Genomic DNA, 22866 nt, shown 5'->3' on the forward strand with positions numbered 1-22866 from the left:
AATTTGCTCAGGGAATGTGGATTATACTCTGACATTAAGATGAGCAAATTAAAATAGCTGAAAGTTATGTTGCAGGACATTATGATACAGTCACACTAGTGAAGGCAGTGATTGGAGAACATTATTTCGACTTAATGCAATGAACTTGCAATCTCACTGCCTTTGAAATGGTTGCTTTGAGGACGGCACTTACACTCAGTTGCTGTCTGTCATGATGATGAGAAAGTGGTCAGTCTGCTATCAGATGGCACTTGAATAACAAATATGTTGCTGTCTACATACACAGACATTCACGTTAACTAATTATATTCAGATTCCAGCCAGAAACTCATGGATTTGAAACAATAATCTCTCCACAAATAGTGACTCAGTTGTTGATGGTGATTTAACTTATACGCAAATACAACCAGTTGGCAACCAGTTGAATTGAGTGCCCTGCTACAAAGAGATGCATTGCAGATGAGTTGCGCTCATCAGCACAGATGGACTCAGAGTGATTGCTACATGTTTGCAATCTTTATGCATGTGTATACAGTGGTCCCTCGCTATAATGCAGTTCACCTTTCGCAGCCTCGCTGTTTCGCTGATTTTTTTGAGTGCAATTTTGCATTTTTAAATTTTTTATTTTTTTTTCACAACGCATTGTGTTCTGCGTCCTAATTGGCTGTAGACCATTGTCAATCAATCTCCTCCATGCCGTGTCTCCTGTACAGTACAGAATGCGTTCACCTTGTAAAATTTACATAAATCTTCGATCGCTAGCAGTGTGACTCTGAAGTGCTGTACTGTATGTTTGTAAGTTTTCTCCCCAACAAACACCACAATGTCGACGAAACGTTTTGCACCGTCAGAGGCACCCGTGGGTGCTTTTGGTTTCATTCTATAATACTAGACTTGTTTTTCTATGAAGATTTGAACTTTGAGAGTGTTTGAACAGGAGAGAAAAGTGTGAAAATGTTCATGCCTGTCTGAGAAAAGTGTATAGTGAGGGGTTTTACAGCCTTAAAACATCTATAATAATTGTAAAAAATAAAGTTAGCTACTTTGCCGATTTCACCTATCGCAGGTTATTTTTAGAACGTAACTCCCGCGATAAACAAGGGACCACTGTATTGGACAGTGATTATTATTTGCAAACCTTCAACTGCAAATTGACTTTTCTTAGAGTGACTGTTGTCAGTCCAAATCAGACTGCCACTGTTTGGAGATAGATTGGCTCCCATTGGCCAATCTGTGGAGTTACCATGTGATCGAATAAGGTTGGTGGTGTTGCACCTTAAACTGCAGGTGACCAGTTGGTCACCAGAACTCCTTGTAATCCATTTCTAACAGATTCAATGCAGTCACCAGTTTTTCATAGTTGCATGGAGTCAGCCATCCTGCGTTTACTTTAGGGTGATGGAGCCATTAGAAACATGGCAAGATAGGCCAGTATGAGACCTTTTGGACAGTATAGCCAGAAATCCTCTGGTCTTCTGAGAAATGTAGAAATAATGATATATCCTGATGCAATTTTTTATTATTTGCATCAGGATATATCATTATTACACTGACAAAGACTGCACACTGGTCAATTTAAATGTATGTAAACGTGAAATAAATACATGTTAATTTAGCAAAGAACTTGGTGTCTTCAATCATTTGTGTAGGAAACCCACCAAGGAGTCCTGCACAAGATGGATTAAACACAATTCCCCTGAAGTATCAAAATTTGGTTGTGGTTACTACAAATACCCAGAATAACTTCTACACATTCGCTTTTACAGTACAAGGATTTGTTTCTTCTTTCTTCTTCAAGATCTTAACCAACACAACCTGGTTTTGTGACATATATGTTGTTTATTTTTTCAGGTTGCTCATTCAAGCCAAGCTGCTGCAAAGCTCAAAAGTCTCTGGAGTTTATTCCGATAAACCTGCACACCCAGAGGATGAGGGTGACATGCCCCAAAAAAACAGGTACTGCACCTTTGACTTGGACTTGTTTTAGATTCGTCATTGCATGTATTGTCTTCAGACGTCCTTTCAGACATGTTCAAGAGCAATTAGGTTTTGTGTGGAAGAACAGTTTCATTCTAAGTGGTTCTCAGCTCAAGCTGTGCACAACGTAACTTCAAACACGGTATGGAAACATTGTCACCTACTGTGCTTGACTTCTCCATCTGTCTGAGACACTCAGGGGGCTCAGACAGGGAGGTTCTAGGTCATCATCCGGGCTGAAAGGTGAGAATTAACTTGGCCTAAAAAAAAACAGACAAAACACTAATTAAGCCCTTTGCGTTTTTGTGGAGTGAAAGACTAGGCTGTCTCTTCCACTGCTGCTCTGTTGCTGGCTGAGGCTGTTTTTGCCCTGGAACTGTCTCAGCATATTAAGGCAACTAACTACTTCCTGATGATCTGTGAATGGGCTCCAGTGCAACTAAACAACAGATGATTGATGGAAAGTTGAAGGCAGGCAAACCTTGAAATACATATCAGTCTTTCTTTAAGGCTTCTGATAGGACAAATAAAAATAGTCAAACAGAGACATTATACAGTTCTGCGACTTTTTATCTAAAAATATTAATATAAACTTTAGAGACACTATTAATTCCCTTCTGTTGGACCAATTCACACCAGAGATGCTGCAGCTTCTGTGTAATGCAGAGTATACACAGCTTCCACTGGTGTCACAATGGTGTAACTAATGTTGATCTGCAGACATGCCAGATTATGGTGCAATCCAGTCTCAAGTCTCAATCCATCAATCATTTGTTTATATTTTGCTTTCAAGAAGCCAGACTTTCTTGTAAGTGTAGATTTGTGTATGATAAACATACATGACATATTGAATCAAAAAATGAGGCATCTAACTGATGAACAGCCTGCTGTCAAAACACATCATTTATTTAATTTCTTGAGACTTATTTCATGGCAAACATAGTGTGGTTTGACAAATTTAAAGTATCATTTTTGAGACAACAAAGTGATTCTCAAATAACTATTACACAAAAACCTGGGATGGCTCAGCGTGGTGTGCAGTGTGTCCTTAAAAAGTTTGAGGAAAGTGTAAAGGGGAGGGCAAAAGAAGATGTGACCGGTTAAAAAATTATCTACAGCAGATTAACAGTATCTGAAAGTCATGTCCTTAAGAAAGGACAGGACATGACTGGGAAGAAATCCACCAAAGACCCAGATTTTACACAGGACCTGAGAGATGCACCTGCACATCAAGAAATGAGGGATGGTATTGTGAGTTTTACACAATAACATATTGGCTGAGAGATGTTTCACCAGTCGAATCGCTAGTCAAATCAGACTTTTTAAAGTGCTTTAAAGCACAAAAGTTATGGAAATGTGGCTTTCAGTACTTTGGTATGATTTTACAACTAATCCAAGATGGATGCAGTAAGCCAAGCAAACCATAAAAACGTAGCCTTCGTCTTTCGTGATACTTTTAAGAAGTTCTATTTTACAGTATAGAGCTTCTACAGTATGTATCGATACAGCAACACGACTGGCTCATGGTTTCCAGTTCACTTGCTGATTGTCTCTAATTAGCTCAACATGTGCCAGCTTTCATGCACGTTCATCAGTGGTTATCTGATGTGAATGGTTAAGTGCAAAATTAAGACCTCCTCAGACAGAGAGCCACTGATGAGAAGATTGTCTTAAAAAATAGCCATCATTTCTGGGTATTAGGCTACCCTCGTGTTTTAATTTATTCTAGCAACCTTTATTGGATGTAAAATTCCTTTTTTTTTCTCCTTCAAATTTACTTGATTTGAAAAGGCAAAAGAAAAACCACAAGGAAAGAAAATGATTGCAATCAGAGAGGCACAGAAGACAATGGAAACTGGTCCTTAATGCAACTGAGTTTCAGTTAGAGCTCTACGGTGAAGAGCTCTATTTTTCCATTTGATTTTCTGAAGTGATGAAGTTTGGCTATGTAATTTGCTCAACAATGCAAAACCATTAATTTTCATTTTGTCTCCCGATCGTTCAGCAAGAAAAGAAAATAGGGAGGAAAGCAACACTTCCAGCTCTAAACAGTATTCATTTGTTTTACTGTGAGTGGCTGTCTTCTGTCTCTAAAATGACAACTATAGAATATTTCCAGCCTAAATGCACAGATCGGCAAAGCTGAACTGAAAGCATTATTCAGCACTCATTTGGGTCGAGTAAAACAATGCTTTGTCATTGTTAAAAGGGACTGTTGAATGGGTTAAGCATGGATTATAACTAATCATCCTGACTGCCACAACCAGTTTACTCTTTCCAGAAAGCCACTGTCCTCTCAGTATAACAGCTTGCTCCGTTGTTGATTTATTGAGAAACGGTCGGTGTGTGAAAAAGAGCAAGCAAATCGAGCACAAATTGGTCATTGTGCTTGATGTTCTGAAACCCGCCATTGCTTTTCAGTATACTTCTGCTGGGGGGGAGAACCAATTAAGGGAACTTGGATATCTGAAAACTCCAGGGGCCAGACATGTGGCAGTCAGGGAGTGTTATGGCCAGGCACCTCAATAATTAATGGAAGAAACAGTGGGTAGTAGCAAAGCCTCGACATCAAACCACTATTGGTCTACAGTGGTGTTGTCATTTACTTTTCTGTGGCAAGACTTGCAACTGTTGTGTCATTAATTTGTGTTTTCAGTCTCTTTTTTTTTTGGTTAGAATATTATTGTGGACTGTTGTTTTCTCATGGGCGTTCATTAACTGACCAAGCACTAAACCACACCAAAATATTCACCCTCCCATATTCCCCTCTGTTTTTCCTGATGTAATTGACAGTTTCAGCCATTACTCATTCAAATCAAGCCCTGTTTTAAGCACCTCTGTGCCGCCTAGACATCTGTGAAGTGTTTATTTACTTATGACCCCAGTGTGCAAATTGAAATGAAATACTGTGACATTGGTTGTCCTTCCAGGTTAACGTGGGACCAGACCAAAATAAAGATGAAAAGATGGCAAGAAGTAGAGCCAAGCATACATAGAAATAATTAGAGGCTGACAGATATGAGATTTGAAAAAATGATTTCAATACCGATATTTGGTGACGAAAATCTGATATATTGTTTTTTCTTTTCACAAAACATAAATAGATCCTCTTAACGTTGGTTATGTGTCGTTATTTATGATTCCTTACTAAGGTAATATGACAGCGCTGTTTAAAAAATATTTTGCTTTATTGAAACTCACGTGATTACTTGTTGCCATTTGTTGCCAACATAGTTTAACAAACTGTTCAACTTCAACAGTCATAACATGCTTGAAGGGTGTTTCTCCCATCTATTGTTTAATTGCTAATTTTTCATTTATTGGCCATTAGATATGGAGGTTGGCATATTTACATTTCTTTTCATATTTTAATTTGAGCTGAAGCCGGAAGACAGCCACATCTTAATATCACATTAGAGTCATTCCTCATGTCTGTGTGTCTTAAAATTACTCTTATTAGCAGCATTTCCATCATTTCCATCAAAATCCTACTTGAAATTATATTAATATGTAATTTACTTTGACAGGATTCATTCGTGTTCTCAGTTTTCTCAATTCGGGGTCCTCCAGTAACTCCAGTTTTGCAGATTCTGCCTTTCAAAAAAAAAATCAGTATCTAAAATGCTGTGAACTTAATTTTCTCTCTCTGTACAGATGCGTTTTACGACATCGTCACTGTTGGTGCCCCAGCAGCCCACTTCCAGGGCTTTAAAGGTGGTGGTCTCCAGCGACTCCTGAGCAGATATGAAGCAGAGAAAAAGAGGTACAAAATGAATGTTTACACCATGAAGGCATAGGTACCTGAGTGATTTAATCCAGGCCCATGTTGGAGGAACTGGCTTTTATTGACAAAAGAATCTAACTTGGTCATAATTAATACTGGCAAACAAATTTGTCCCTGCCCCACAGACTTTATTTTTGGAGCCCCATACAGTTACTTACAGCAAAGCTATTGCTGAAATTAGACTGGGACTCTACTGCCTCTGACAGCTCTATTTGACTCGAGGCAACAGGCGTGATGGAAAGGGTTTGTTGAGTCAGAACTTCCTCTGCACCTGTTCTTTTTCCTGGCAAGCATTTTTCTTCTTCCTAAATATGTTCGTGAACATTGAAGAGCCGCTTTTTTCAGCAACTTCCCAGCTGCCAGCTGCAGCTCGCACTCGAGTTTTAAGGTTTCAAGAAAGGGGGAAATTGTCAGCTGAGTTTATGAGCAGCGATAAAACTGGTACTACACAGCAATGTTTGGAGTGCACATGGACACCAGTTGTCAGATGGGTCTGCAGTTAGTCTGCAATAATCCAGCCATTGTGATGACCTCTAATTTTTCTCATAGAACCAAGTCCTTCTAAAACAATATGAATTCTTAAAAAATATTTGCTTGGAGTAAAAACTCTTTCTAATAAACTGCTCTTTCTCAAACAGGTGTTCAACCTAGAAACAGTTTTAGTGCCTTTCATTGACAAACAGGGAGATTTTTATATTTTTATGTTTTATTAAGTTTGGTATTTGGCTGTGAAGCATCTCTCTGCTTCATGGCTGGATGGGTTAAATATGTCTTGTTTGCTTTCTTCACTGACCATCACTGCTAGATCTCCAAATCCTGTCATGGCACTGCATCTGTGATCCAACGTTTGTGTTTGAATCTTTGAGTTTTGTTAATTCGCGGTTGTTTTGATTTTCAAAAATTGTTAATTAGTTCCCTTTACTGTCCCCTCCCTGTTCCCTTAGTCTCGTCTCAGGGCTCAACTCAAGTCTTCAGTTACTCTCATTTTCATGTTGTTTATCTTTTTATCTCTCAGTCCTTTTCTCATTGTTTCCTGTTTTATTTTGGTAATCTCTTATCCTGTGTGCTTAGTGTGTTTTTGCTTTACCCAGTCTCATTTCCTTGATAAGTTTCAGCTGCGTTCCCTGGTGTTTTCACTTCCCCTGATCACCCTCCTGTGTATTCATTGTTGCTATCTCCCCCAGTCCTTTGTCTGAGCATCTGTTCTTCAATCCCTTGTGTCTCCCAGCTCTAGTTTTCAGTCCTCGTTTATGTTCAGTAAGTGGAAGATTCCAGTTTTCCTTTTTATTCAGTTTTATTTTGTACACTGATCATCAGCTTTGATAAATTCTCTAGTTTCCTGTTTAACTCAGCCTGCCTGAGAATCTTGGGTTCTCTCTTTCAACATTTGATAAATGACGTTGATATAATGGTATTATGCACACACATACATATATAAACATATTCACTGAAAATGCCCTCAGGGGCCAACACATCCATATGAGTCTCTCAAACCCGAGATCAGCAGTATCCTGTAAATGTTGCTGTCTTTGCCTTTTGGATGCAGGATGGAGCTATATGTCACTGAGGTTCAGTATGTGGTCACTTGAGTGATGCCAGATGAAATGAAGGGTGATTTTTCCCATAGCTCCCCATAGAGTGCAAAGTCATTACAGACCATGCCAGATCCAATTAGTTACAGAGTTTGCAGCTCAAGAAAAGGGGGAGAAGCAAGATTGAGAGGGCTGAGGTATGGGTATAAAATGGATAAGCTGAAGGGAAAATAGTCGCGACCCTGTGCTGATAATAAAAAATAAAGAAAGGGCTTTTTTTACGGTAAAGTGCACAAGTGAATTTGCTGAAGATGGTCAGTTTTATCTGCTAGCATGAACAATGATAAGGTTAGCATATTTTTGAGAATCCACTGAAGTGAAATCATTCACTTTGAATGAGAGATTAGACTTCAGAAATAATTCTCTGGGGAGACACAGCTTTTTGTTTCATATTTGACTTAGCTAATGACTCACTGTAGCTTAAATTTTCCAATTTTCCGCCTGGCTACCCGACTGCGGCCTGCACTCAGCCTGCATGTTTGACCTGGAATGTAGTGATTTGTCAGTAAAAACAGAAATAAACTCACATTCTCCAAGTATTCACTCTGGCCATTATAACGGACGTGCACGATTACTAAATGGCTGAAGGACAGGAAAGACACTCATTATTTTATTGTTCGGTTTGCCTTTATTGTGCACACACCAAACGTCAGACCAACTATTTAGCCTAAAAGGACCTGATGAGGCTTTTTGTGTGTGTTAATGCGAAGTACTGTTGCTGTTTCTAAGCAAGAGTCCCTTAATTGCACTGTAAGTCAAGCCTATTTCAGCAGAGCAAAGATTCATGTGCACACACTCACTCGCGCACGTGTTCATTATACTTCTTCCAGTATGCCTCCTCGGCTTTCAGAGGCAGTCTTTTGTAATCACATTTGATTAAAAAGGGAACAATCGGCGAGATGTGAGACTTGGCTATTCAATGTGATATTAATTCATCAAAGAGAAGATGGAAAAGGATTGAGGAAGGAAAAAAGGAAAACCTGAGCACAGAGGTGTTACCAGGAGGGCAATAAAAGAGCTATTTGTCTTTGTTCCCTGGACACTAGAAGAGAGAGACGGGGGGGGGCTCTTTCCAGATCCATTAAAAACCTGCACTGGCCAAACTTGGCATTGGTCAGAGTACGCAATGTAGTTTGTCTCTCAGGATGGGCCAGGAAAGAGTTTAATCAATAGCTACACTTAGTATTCCTCAAGGAATTTTGCACATGTACACGCAGAGCAAAAGCATTTATCTTTCATTAATGCATGCAGTCCCATTTAAATGTCTGTTTTAAAAGTCACTGGGTTATCATCCGTTTTTAATTGAACCCTGTAGACACTGGTTTTGGATTTTACATTACCAATTATTCATCTAATCTGAATAATGATGCATTTTTTGGAGACAGATTCAGAATCCAAACATTGTCCCCTGTTTTTTTTTTTGCCCTGTCTAGACTGAGGGAGACAGTGTGGCTGCATTTTACTGGAAGGAGTTGCAACATAAACGTGTAGCCGGACCAACTTTTGTTAGGTCAGCTTTAGTTAGTTGGTGCAGACGTTATACAGCAGAGGTTCTCCCTGTATGTGTCTCTGAATTCTGTCCACCATAACTGAGAGAGGAAGGAAGCACTGTCATTCCACGAGGCCTCCTGGTCAAGCAGAACTGCCGAGTGACATATTTCTGGGACACAGAGAGTGGGTGAAACTCGCACACCCTTAATAGAGTCTCACGGGGCTGATGTTCAGATTTAATGTGACTAGCAGCATGTTGTCCAACAAAATAACTTCCTCCCTGAATTACTGTGTGTAGTTGAGGGACAGGACATTGGCAGTGGCTGGGACTCCATGCTGATGGGCAGCAGCTTGTTAGTTCTTTGCCTGTTCTGGAGTCAGCCCGCTCCAGGTTGTGTGGATGATGGTGAAGGATGCTGGCAGAAGCCTTGAGGCTTCTCTGGTCACAGATCAGGGTCTGAGAGTGTCTGAATCATTAAGTAAAGTTTTGGCTGTTATTCTGAGAACCGCTCTGAGATCAGTGCCCAGTGGAGGATTCAACAACAGATGGGAGATTGGCGCTTTAAAGAATCTCATTTGAGATCAGATCTTCTAGCATGTAGCTACAGAAAATTGCATATTTTTACTGGGCCGTGAGGCAGTGGCCTGGTTTAAGGACCGTGATTAGAGCATGCTGTCTAAATGACAGAGGAGGTTTTGGCAGTCACCTGAAGTGCTGCAGAGCTCTGTGCTGACGTAGCTAAGTTTTACTCCTGCTGGCTGTCAGCGGGTTAGGGTTAGCTCTTCATTAATTTCCTCTACACTATTAATTAGCCATCCGTTGGAGGTGCTTGCTTAATTATGCCGCTGGGCCCAGTGGTTTTCTCTTTCTCATTACTGTCATAACCAATTCCTATTGATCAGATGGGAAAACCAAAGAAGAAGTTCACCATGGACAAACAAAGAGTTTTAGAAGCATCTTGTCAGGCTTGGAATTTCCTCCTGAACTAAAGTTAGGAAAAAAAAGAGGAGTGCCATTTGTGTCTGAGCATCTGGATGAGCGAGATGCTGCTTGTCTATGAAAAGTGAATCCTAAGAATGGTGATAATTTTACGAATGAATCAATGTGCAGGTGTAAAGCGCACTCAAGTGTGCCGTGCTTATTGTGGGAGTGGCAGCACACCTTCGGTATTTTAATGACTGGAGGTGTAGGGCGCACCGAGAGTGGTGAGAGGTGGGATTAAAAGGAATCTATTATCATACATTATCAGTGAGTGTGTAAAAGTCTGGCAGCAGTTCTTTCTGAAAACATTTCTCTTGCCACAGTGCTGTCTGTAAAGGAGCCTTACCTGAAAGGAAACCAATATTCACAGTAGAAGGAGACATGTGAGTGCAAATATTGTCCGATGCAGACATACCTCAATAGTCAGATGAATCAAATTGTTGTTTCCGACATTTTCATTTCATTGTGTTGACGCCACAGACCACAGCATTTCCATTATGAAAATTATGAAAACTTAACAGCAAACTGTGTAAGAATCGGCACAAAGCAAACTCAAAAATACACATTGAAAACAGAGAACACAGCAGTGAAATGCAGCAAGACACACCGCACAATACAAAATGAGATACAAGATAGAGCACTATAAAACAAGAAGATAATTATTTGACTCCATAACTGATCCCAGTTTTGTTTAATATAACATCCAAGTCAGTATGCGGTTGAAGTTCTCTTGATGAAGACTTCCTCATGTTGAAAACAGAGAAAAGCTTGTTTTAATCAGACCAAATTTTCATACTGAGTAAACATTTAAAATTTTCCAGCTAATAAGCCACAGCATTAAAAATAATGTTTACACTGTAACTTTCAAATAAAGGACAATGCTGGGGATATAAACTATGAGTAATACCAGGATTGTAATGTTAAAACATCAATATAACCTTATTATAATGCACACACCAATGCTCTGTTGACTGAGTAACTTTCATCTCTTAAAATACTGACACTGTACATATTTAATAATAATAATAATAATAATAATAATAATAATAATAATAATAATAATAATAAGACCCAAGTGAAGCAGAGTTAAGCTTGTGTCCAGAGACATCCACAACCATCTGGCAACCACCTATCTTTTGAGAAAATAAGTATCCCCACATCAGTTAGTGAGTGGTTGCTCGATGTTGATTGTAGTTGAAATCGATTGGTCAGGCTCTAGTCACATAAACATAGAGAGGTTAGCATGTCAGCTTGTCTCCTCTTGCTAGCTACTTCTCCAGCAATAGTACCAGTGTGCAAAGTGTCATAGAAACCAGAACCGGAAATAAAAGTTGCGCCTTTTAAAAAATGATGGCAGCATCGAGACACAGCTTTTACTTTCAGTTTAACATTCTTGCTTCTGGGTTGCGTCCCACTTTTTCAAATTTTACAACTGCTTGGTGACAGTTTGCAGACAAGTGCGCTTCTTCCATCCTCCAGGCCACAGACTCTGCTTTACAGTGCACTGCATAAACCAGAAAGCAGGGCAACTCTGACGCATGTAACTGAAGTCTCGCATAGTTTAGAGAGTTAATAAATGAAGGTCAAAGGCTGTCATGAATAAAATATTCTCTATAAATCAAATGCTGGAGAACTTTTTTGTGTACAACTGCATCTAAGATTTTTAACTTTCTTTGATAAAATAGGCCAAAAATAAATAAGCAGCACGTGAACAAAGAGAGTTTGTGAGATAAATGTTTCCAAGATTTAATATTAAAAAATATCAAATTCTCGATGGATCATAGTCAGGAGGGGGCTGTGTTTTGATGTGTGCATGATTGCTACTGTTAACAAATATAATGAGTCCCAGTATAGAGTATAGTACAACTTCAAATTCAGATACTACAGTTTTGGGGTACAATAAGTGGTTCTTAATGGAAAATGACAGGTCTACAGGACTGCATTTGTTGGTTTAGCACAGACCTTCCCAAAGTGTGGGGCCCGCCCCCTAGGGGGGGGCGCGGAGCCATTGCAGGGGGGGGGGGGGGGGGGGGGGGGGGCGGTATGAAGGGGGAAAAAAAGAAAAAGCAAGGCTTGGACACTGCTAGCACGGGGCGCCTCCACAAACGCAAAGCAGGAGATGAAGCATCGCTGAATATTTCTAAACCAACTTCATTCTAAGCCAAAAACTAGAAAATGTGGTGAAGCACATCTTCCCTTTGGTTTCACCTGCACAAGTACCAAGGTAGGTCTCCCCTGCATAATTGGTTTTCCCTGCATCGGGAGCAGCGCTGGGCTCTGCAAATCATAGACAAACAGGATCCCACATTCTTGATTTTTAGTCCACAAACACTTGTTGTAATGACTAACTACTCCTGACATGTTGGAGATGTTAGCTCTTTATACAGTAAAATTACAGCGGGATACAAATAACATCAGGCTGATCCTGCCACGATTTGTTCCCCCTGTCTAAATCACGACAAACAGTATCCCACAGCTGTTTATGTTTTTAAACCCATTTTGCACAGAGAGGCATTTTTTGAAAAATGTATTGATAGCAATGTTGAATATTATTACACAGGAAAAAACAACTGCACCTAAAATAATCACACCGTGACGCCTCTGCTTTTCTAAATGGAGGGACAGTAACTGAACCTACAGATAGAGACAAAATAGAAAACAAAATAAGATAGAGACAGACTCTGCAATTCATCTCATGTAAACAATAACGTGGCGTACACCGTGACGTGAAAAAAGGCACATACCTTTTGCGTGACGAACTCTGTATTCCTCTTCCACACATAAACGCAAAAGAGGAGTTTTAAAAAATCTCTGTGTGCGCGCGCAGGGGGGGGGGCAACATTTTTCTTGTAATGCAAAGGGGGGGCTAGCAAAAAAAGTTTGGGAACCACTGGTTTAGCATAACATGCAATCATGAATTTCAGTGATGCGTTGAAATTGTATGACACATGCATATTACTAAAAACATAACAACAACAAAACCCCCACTCAGTTTAAATTGAAAAGTCTCAGTTTGTCCCTTTGAGGGGAAAAAAAGAAAACCAGTTCACTTGAAATGCTTCATGCATTACTGTATGTATGGAAATGTAAACTAATGAGTCTCTGAGGTCTGTAGTCATGCACATAAATATTCATGAAATGCATACAGTCTTTACAGTTGGCATAGTCGCTGGACAAATGACTCATTCATGTTGTGAATTTTAATGAACACATTAACATTCTCTTCTCATACTGTTTGGAGCAATTGCACACAAAAGCAATACTCAATGTAAAAATATTTCCCAGTGGCACTAATAATTCTTTTATTAGTAGCATCGAATCTTTTATTTTCTTTCCCAATTAATTTCTCACTTCTTTTGTGAGGATTAGATATGATGTTGCAATGCAAGTCTCGCAGACACATTAGATCAGGCACTCAAAACACTCTGATAAAATGACAACAAAGGTAGAAAACATTAAAAAGTTTTTATTGGAACCAATTTAAGTCAAACGGAAGGTTTTGGTCAGAGGAAGGATTTTTATGAGTTCGGTTGTGCCGGGTTACGCCTCGAGGCTAAGTCCCGCTAACCTCAGACAGGTGAGAGCATTTTCTTCACATGCAATCAAATCGCACCATAAACTATGGCTCCAAACATTATTTGAGGCTTCAATCACCACCTTTCTATAACATTCTCAACAAAAGATAAATACTTTAACATTTGCAGCGGTAGTATCGGGTTACACTGTGCATTTCTGTCATCCTTTTGCTTTCTTGGGATCATGTTTAAAACACCTGGAACACAAGACTCCAAAATTACATCAAAGGTGGAAAACGCACCCAGGGCTTGAAATGACACATCCTCGTGTGCTGCCCTTTTGCCCACTCATTAAGTTTCACAGATTTGCATTCACAGATTTATGCTGTTTTACCTTTGCACCATTTGCTATCTTGGTAGACCTGCTTGAACTGACAGCCATGCTGATGAGGCAATTAAAGTTCCTCGCCTTAGCCGGCCTTAGAGGGGATCAATTCTGTCCTCTAGCATCAGGTGGCGGGTCCCAACATTCATTATTGCCTGCATAGGCTCCCTAATGGGATTGGATTTGTTCTTATGAGTCAACAAGGCTGTTATTGAATCTGAGTTGCTGAAGCAGTTGTCCTCTTCCTACAACTTTCTCCTTTGCCTCTTTTCTGAAGTGTCTTTGTTGTTGCAGTCATGAAGGATTTTCTTTTTGGTTTCTCTTTAGTTCTGCATAATGTACTAAGACAGATGTAAGCTCACAGGGGATGAAAAGGTATTACAGACTTTACTTTGTTGCAGTAGATTATTCACTTTAAGAATTCTGTGTGGTGCATATCATAGCGTTTGGTGGTATGGTTGTGGAAGTGGGGATAATAGAAGTGAGTAAGTAGTAATGTTGGGGTTCTGTGTGGTGTAGTACTTCACACAGTTTTTCCTGTGTCTCCATCTCACTTAGTGATTGCTTTGATTAGCTTTAAGCTTGTGGGTGGTAGTCCTCCAGGGGGCTCATTAGCTGTAATGACAAGGCCAAGAGTTTAAAGTTAGCCAGTCACACATAGTTGGTAGCTGGTATCTACTACGGCTAATTTCTTAAGGCCTTCAGCTTTTCACATTTATTGATACATCAGGTAGCGGAGTTTCACACAGGGCAACATCTAAAGAACCACTTTCTTTCTCTGTCTGCAAATTATTAAGAGCGCTACAGAGAATTTTGTATTATATTTTGCCCTCTTTGTGTGCACCCCTCCCTTCATCTCCGTCTTTTCTTTTCACTCTCTTTCTTATGTCAATTATGCCTTAGGATGTGGCTCTGGGGTCTGGCCTACATAGAGGTTTGCACTCAAAACTGTCTCGGAGGGTTGCAAATGAATGCCTCGCTCCACGCTACATTTGATGGCAGGAAGTCAGCAGAAACTCATTGAAAGTCACTGGAACTTTACCCGAGGAGAATGTTTGATTGGAGTGATTTGCCCCGAATCTAGAACTGACAAAAGGTGTTTTTGTCTGCGATTAAATAGCTCCCTGGAAATGAAAAGAGGATTCATTATTCATAAAGAGAAAATGGGTTGACATTGGACTACAGGTCCAATTTGACAGTTCAGGCTAAGTACCTGGAAAGTGTTCCCTCTGACACTTGCATAGTAGCGACACGTACTGAAATGTGCTCGGGAAAATGAGTGTGCCGAAACAATATGTCTATAGTCAACACAGTTAATTGTTTATTATTTAACCTCAACATAGAGATGATGATCCCCCTGAATAATGTACTTCTGATCAGATGTGAAGGGATTACTGCTAAGCTTTAGTGGAGTTGTTGTACAATAGGAATAGCCAATGTATTTAATTTTACTGATGTCGCCTGGAAGACACCTAACAAAGTGTCAGTGTAATTAGATATCACTACTTACTTTAGGTCACCCTTGAACTACCTGTGCAGCAGATAGATCTATTTGGTTTCAACAACAGCCTTCTTCAGCATGCACTGCAGCATTGAAGCCAGTTGGATCGTATATTTTTCCTGTTAGTCCCTAATATTGAATGTTACAATAACCCAGGTATTTCTCCAGTGGATTCAAAGCGAGTAGGTGGATGTCAGGTTTACTGCCTCCAACGCAGTCTGTCCACACGTGCCTCCCACCAAACCATATTCCTGTGTGAGCTACCATGTGAGAAAGGGCAACAATGCACGCTATCTCAACCTGTTCCTCTGAAATTGTTTGGAGTTAAGTGAAAACTGCTTTTTTGAATGAAAGCCACTGATGATACTGGTGCTCTAAATCAGCGGCTCTGTGGTGTGGGAGTTAACACTTTCACCTTACGATCCTTGGTTGAATTCTAGGAGAGGACATGCCCAAGGGAGGGTTAAATCAGGAAGGGTTTCAGATCCATCAAACAGATCCATCTGCTGTGATGACGCCTTGGGATACAAGGGAACAGCTGAAAGCTCCTTTACATGTAATTCACACTGCAGCTGGTTACTGTTTCAAAAATCTTTTTCATGGATACAGCAGGTCTTTGTACCTTGTTTGATATCAGTGCTTGAGAATCAAGAGAATCAACATCACAGGTCAAAACAGTTCTCACATGAGCTTCTCACATGAGCTTCTGTCCAGAGCAGCTATATTCTCAATGTGATAAACTCGTGTGGAGTGGAGTTTTATTCTTATCTGAACCGGGGCTCTTTCAAACCTCTTCAACCTGCTATAACTATTCCCAGTTCAGGGCCAGGCACTGCCGTCTGATGTTTTTTTTTCTCTCTCTTTTTCCTCTGTCACAGCTTCAGCACTGCCTACCAGTGTATCTACTACTCCCCAGAGCACACAGCCAAAGCTCAGGAGGTACTCAACATCATGAGCCTCCTCCAGCCCCTCATCACGAGGTTAGTGGACCAGCTCCTTCAGGCTGCCCATGAGCACTCTTCCCCTGGACTGAGGGATGCACTCAAGCACCTTTCTGACAAGGTGAGGCAGCACTTAAGCCTTTCATTTGCCTTCACTTCCATCTCACCTATCTCTTCATTCCTCTTTACCTCAAGCTGCTGCAGTACACAAAGCATAGGTATGATGGGCCAAATGATTTTTACCTCAGAAACGAGAGCCCTATATATTAATCTTTAAATGTGGTAATAAGTTGATGTAAACCCAAATTAAACGGCTGCCCTCCGACAGGAGTTAAAACACCAAAGAGTTACTTTGCACCAGCTTTGATAATCTCTGACTGGTAGTTGGCTCACCACAAACAAAAGCTGCAATATTCAGAAAAATAACTTTAAAAACTGCAGTTGCTTTGAAACCATTAAGCACACATACACACAGAGACATGCATATACTAAACAGACAACCCCAGGAATAAATCCATAACTCATCATAAAAACGGCAAACTAACAAAAGTGAATAGCAGCATGGAGGTTTATGGAGTTGAGGCGTTTTTATCAGTATAATTAATGAATTACATCTGGTGCTGTCAGATTGCAATCTGTTGTGGGAGAGATTGTTTTTGCCACAGTGGAATAGAGCCCAATCAGCCTGCTTAATTGGTACATTCGCTCTGTCACCACTTCCTCTCATCCTTGATTAGACATGCACACATTGGCCAAGTAAACGCCTGGCCTGGTCAGTACAAGCAGTGCTTTTCTCTGATTAAAATCTCAAGCTGTGTTTGTTCATGTACGTGAGTGAGTCTGAGGGTGACAGGAGGATGAGAATGTGCCTCTGTGTTTAAAAGCTGATGTGGCATGACTCTCTTAAAATTCCAAGCATTTTAATCATGAAGATAACGCAATATATGAGTATTTCACATGCTGACACCTGCACAAGCAAGTTGACTCATTTTGTTTTATTTATTGTTTTATTTTTTTTTTTTTCAAAAGTCTCAAAGGAATGGTTTGACATTACTGGGAAAAGGTTTATAATCTTTTTTGACCACATGAGATGATGACTACATCTGTCATGTCCATATATAATGTATGAAACTACATATTCTTTGCTTAGCTTGACTTAGCTTATTTTAGAAAATGAGCCTGATTTTATGAGGTAGCTTTCTATCTGCTGTTTGACTACAGTTAAAGCAGTAGTAAAGATTTTCCTGTATCTCTTATGAAGTAAAGAGGTTTCACAGTATTGATGATAAATGTGACATTTAGAAGAAGTCACAGCTAGCTAGCTAGTACCACAAAGTGCTACTAATGCAAAATCACACTGGATAAGATTATGGATAAAACAGACACTTTGCATGGAATAGCACTGTGGGATTGTCTTAGATACTAAAGAAAAATATGGTGTTACAGTTTAAAATTAGAGATTGTAATAATTTTTTTGTGTGAAATCATTTAGACCTGAAGGTTTTATATAATCACAGCCCTATGAAATAAATGTTTGTTGTGGTTAAAAAGTTGCCTGAAGGGTGCTGGTATAGCTCACCTCACCAACCCATACAGCTATTGCAGGTTTGAACCCTCTCCAAGACTATTTATGTGTTTTCCCGCTGGGTTCTATTCTAGCTTTCCTGTCTTCTCTCTACTTTCCCATATCAATAAAGGCTTAAAAGCTAAAAAAAAAAAAAAAATCTAATAAAATAAAAAAATGTAAACGCAAACTCTTCAGCCGTGGACAGCAATGAAGCACCCAGCACATAGTTTGTGCTGAGTTAATGGCAGAGAAAATGTGGACCTCTGCAGTTACTGAGTCAGCAGAGCGTTGGTGACTTTTACCCACTCCGAGTCTCAGCACTCGGTGATCTGTAACTTTGGTCGTCTGCCACTTTGTGGGTGAGTTGCTGTGCTTCCTAAACCCTTCCACTTTGCAGTAAAACAATTTACAATCGACTGTAGAATATCTAGGAGTGAAGAAATTTCACAAGGTGACTTGTTGCAATGTTGGCATCCTTCTACATTACCTCACTCAAATTTTGTGAGATCTTTAGAATGACCCACTGTTTCACAAATGTTTGTAAAGGCAAACAATATGGTTGGTTGCTTGGTTTTATACACCTGTGGCAAACACCTAAATTCAGAGATTTAGAGTTGTGGTCCACTACTTTTGTCAGTATAACGGTGTTTTGTTCACCCTGGTTCGTCAGCAGCAGTAGCCTCATTTTTAAATTGCAACATGTTCAACTATCACGCTCATAACAATACTGCAAAGTTTGCAACAAAATAATTGGCATAATCATTTGACAATAAAAACTAATCATTACTTGCAGCCCTGTTACAGGCAACATCCTCTTGTTTTCAAGAAAATGAAATGTATTTTCTGTCCATTAGACAAAATATACTATTTCTCCTGTGAATATAAAGTTTCTTGAATACAGAGCATGTGTTGCACTTTAAAGGAATGTGGGAAAAAGGACACTGCCATAGAAAAGGTTTTACACCGAAGCACTGCCTATGACTTTTCCTTCATAGCTCTAACCACCTGTGTCCAGGCCCAGTGCAACATTTTACTCCAGTGCTTTTTGCCACACACTTTCTGATTAGTTTTGAACATGGCCAATGTGCTGTTGCTTTTCTATACGTGGTAATGATTCTGTTGATGATGATGACAATAATAATTTCACTCTGATGATAATTATAGTGAAAAGGCAATTGCAACATGTCCCCCCTTCCTCCAGCTGTGTCTTTGGGCAAGTTATATGTCCGCACTGTAACGGTTACCTGGAAAGACCCGCAGGTTTGCTCGTCTATGCATGATTATGTCAGATGATGCTGTGTGTGGAGGTCATGAATGCAGGGGTAAATGTCCTTACAGTCCAGTGTTGCTGGAATCTGACCAGCTCTATTCATTCAGCCTCTTTCCACCTTTAAAGTGAAGTTGCATAAACTGAAACATTTCTATTTTTATCACAACCAAACTGTGCTCATCCTTCAGGGTAAAACCATTTGAAACCATTCTGGGTGAACAGATTCCCACAGTTCTTCTTCTTTAGATCAAACCTAACTTATATTTTTTTGCCGGAGTGCACAGAAACATTTTCAGACTTGCACTCCTGCTCAGTGAAGATCACATCAGCAGATATTTTGAAGAAAACAGAATGTCTCCCTGAGGGATTTCGAGCATTTCAGATCCTTTAAAATGGGTAGGTGTTGAAGAGTTACACTAAGGAATAGGTTTTGAATGTGGGGGAGCAAAGTTGCTTTGGTTAAAGCTGCAGTGCATTCCTCCTTTGCCCAGTAGGGATCCGCTGGTGATATTTTACTTTGAAAACATATCTATATTGATCTTACAGTTGAGTGCATCATTAACATTTTGACTGCACTTCACATTCAAATTCATCCTAAAAAAAATGCATCGGATGTATAAGAATATCATTTCACCATCAGAGGGAGTTACTGTTTGAGCACTGGCACAGTCGAATAAAAAATGAGTTCTCTGACCTCATGGTTATGAAGTGCAAATATGACCTAGATTGTTTTACAGTACGCGGCTTTCCTCTGTAATCTCAAGAAATGAATAATATGGGGTGGCATAGATTGTGAATTAACACAGAGGTCAGATAAGCACAGTTAAGTTTGAATATAAATTTACATTTTGATTGCCCAGTTACTCCTTATTGTTTCCAATACTTAGTCAAATGTGGCTCTTTTTTTTCTTCTCATATAGAAAAGTGTTTTGAAAATGTCTTATAAGACTTCATATGCTTATGTCCCAACCTATGGATGAATATATTTGTTTTTTTTTAATTTAATAAAAAATTATTCTTGTTAGTCTGAGAAAAAAATCATAAATGTCCAAATGGACTCATGTATAGTATATTCATAAGTCATTTGAATTCATACAATTGGTACATTCGCTCTGTCACCACTTCCTCTCATCCTTGATCCTTGTATGAACATTGATTCATACAAGGCATTTGAATTGGGAAATGAATATATATATATATAAATGTTCTTTTATAGCACTTTTCTACTTAAGCACTCAAAACACTTTGTACAGCATCCCTCACTCACCCATTCATACAAGCAAATTCTTCTACACCTAACATTCATGCTTCAACCAACACATCAGAGAGCAACTTGGGGTTCAGTCTCTTGCCCCAGGATACTTTGGCAGACAGGGATCGAACCACTAATCTTCCAAGTAGTAGATGACCTGCTCTACCTCCTGAACTACAGCCACCCTAAGGGTTTGAATTAAATACAGTGGTGTTTTGTGTCTAGCTGTTGTTTGGCTTCTCTGCTCAAACGTTCACCAAATGCTGACCTGGAGGCAGCAGAGTTGAAGATTTCAAGACTTTCGTTGGGTTCCTTGATTATCAGGGACAGGATTAGAATTGAATACATTGGAGCGGCAAAGGAATGTGGACACATTGGACAAATGTTGAAGGTGGAACTGCCACAGACAGGATTTGTGGATGTAGTGAAGGAGGACATGTAGAGGGTTGGTGTGATAGAGGAGGGTGTTACGGATAGGGTGACACCAAGGCATATGATCTGCTTTTGCGATACCTAAAGGGAGCAGCCAAAAGAAGAAGAAGAAGAACAGTTGCACACAATAGTGGCTACATAGTATAGTTAACACATTTGAGTAGTGTGTGAAAGATCCCTGTGTCAAGGAAGAGACACAAATTCCTGGGAATGTTGTGGCAGTCAGGACCAAATGAAATCCATGGATCCAACAACTGTGGTGACCTCTGGTGAATAAGGGAGCAGCTTTAAAGGAGCATACTTTGATGGTCAATGATAAATAGGGATAGGAGATGGATCATAAGCTCCCCCTGTGATGGTAGTAGAGTTAAACTAACAGGTTGTACTCTAGTATAATTGGGTGATTGGTAGAGATGCTCAATGTCAAACCAGTTAAAAAAAAAAAAGAATCTCATCATCATAATCATTACAGACTCTACTGTGGCTGTATCCCAATTCAGGGTCTGCAGGCTTAAAGGCCGCATTTTAAGGCCGATTACGTCACAGCGACGCGACGAAGGCTGTATCAATTCAAAGGCTGCTCGAAATGCGGCCCTCAAATGCGTCCTTCATTTCCCTGAATTTTAAGGACGTGGCGGTGTAGACTTTGTGGCCCAACATATCCCAGAATGCATAGCGCGGCGGTGGGTGTGGATAATTTTGCCGAAAAAAAACGCCGGATGAGGGGCGCCCGAAGAGTAAACTTTAAGTACTGAATATTATGTCACTTATTTATGTGCAAATGTTTAATAACGAAGAACATTAAAATATTACTGTTGGCCACATGTCGGCAAAGTTATGTGACATTAGTGACGTTTGTACTAACTTGGTTTTAAAGCCTTTACTTTAAAATATACGCCGTTCAATAGCTGACCTTAATCAGAGAATGATCAAAGCTCATGTAGAAACAAACAAATGAACAAAAGATTTTCTCCTTCATTTCTGTCAAACAAAGCTGTATGAAACGTTTCCAGCTGTTAGTATCATGGTTGCTAGGCAACCTGGGCAGCACAACAGAGGCTAGACCGTCCCATTTCACAAGCCTCGCACTTCCGGCCTTAGCGGTCTTTGAGTACGCGGCCCTTGTGGACCGTTAAGGCTGCGTACTTTAAGGCTGCAGACCTTGAATTGGGATACAGCCTGTGAGTAGTGTTGCTGTCCCCTATGATCGAAACCTCTGATACAAGTTAAGATGGATGTTTTTTTTCTTCTTTTTTTGTTCTGCTCATTCATATTGATGAGTATTGAAAAATCAACAGAAGCAACAACTGTATTATTAATGATTATTATTTATGTATACTTTATTATACCAAAGATCATTAGAAGAGTGACTCGATCAGTTTGAGAGAATGTGAATTAAATAATTAGTGGCTATTAACATGTTAGTTGACCCCCAAAAAACAGAATCATTTTGGCCTTGGTTGCATCTCCCCGTACATGATGTTGTTACTGATTGGCTTAAGAAGGACAAGGAGAAAGATAACTGGTGAAGTGTGATGACTTTAAACTCATGGGGGTTTGATTGCATGGTAAAATATAAGTGACAAAAAAACCAAGAGGGAGAAAAAAGTAGCTTAAAATTACCCGCGGAGGAATAAAAGCAAAAAATGAGAATGCCTTTTACTTGTATTATATTATCTTTATAAATGTATATTATTATGAAGAATCTGTTGCCAAGGAATAAAGATTGTTGGCACTGCAAATGACCTTTGTGGTGTTGCATTGTCATCCAGGTTTGATCACATTTAAAGAGGCTTCACTTGCAGGTAGACAGTATCTATTAAGGAGCAAAGGAGATAACACATTTGCCAAAGTGCAATCTTGGAAGCACCAGCTATCATCCGACAACCATTTAGATTTTTAATTCACTTTTTAGAATCTGTCTGCATTCACGATTAATGACCGCCGCACAGAACAGGAAGTCTTGGCCCCAGATATCCATCAGAAGGCCCTAAATTTTGGCTGTTGTGATCTGATTATGGCCAGTGTGTCCCCATATTGATCACATTGATGTTATCTGCAATGAATAATAGATGTTCGCCTTAACAAATCAACAAGCTGGCACTGCCGTATTTTAAATGGGTCACGAGCTGAGGAAAGTTCAGAAACACTTCATCCATGCAGCTTTTGTCAGTTCT

The 22866-nt window shown here is 39.8% G+C and overlaps 1 protein-coding gene across 5 annotated transcripts in view; it reads left to right on the top strand.

Annotated features, from left to right (window-relative positions):
• inpp4b (inositol polyphosphate-4-phosphatase type II B) overlaps window positions 1-22866 on the top strand; it is a 187222-nt gene that overhangs the window by 138278 nt on the left and 26078 nt on the right. For all 5 annotated transcript variants that reach the window (XM_087841711.1, XM_087841710.1, XM_087841712.1 and 2 more), the window contains 3 exons: window positions 1852-1956; window positions 5632-5740; window positions 16106-16289. In XM_087841711.1, the coding sequence (XP_087697837.1) occupies window positions 1852-1956; window positions 5632-5740; window positions 16106-16289 (398 nt within the window). The remainder of the gene's footprint in view (window positions 1-1851; window positions 1957-5631; window positions 5741-16105; window positions 16290-22866) is intronic.

This window comes from Neolamprologus brichardi, chromosome 6 (assembly GCF_056152115.1).
Source record: "Neolamprologus brichardi isolate AB-2024 chromosome 6, ASM5615211v1, whole genome shotgun sequence".
NCBI lineage: Eukaryota > Metazoa > Chordata > Actinopteri > Cichliformes > Cichlidae > Neolamprologus > Neolamprologus brichardi.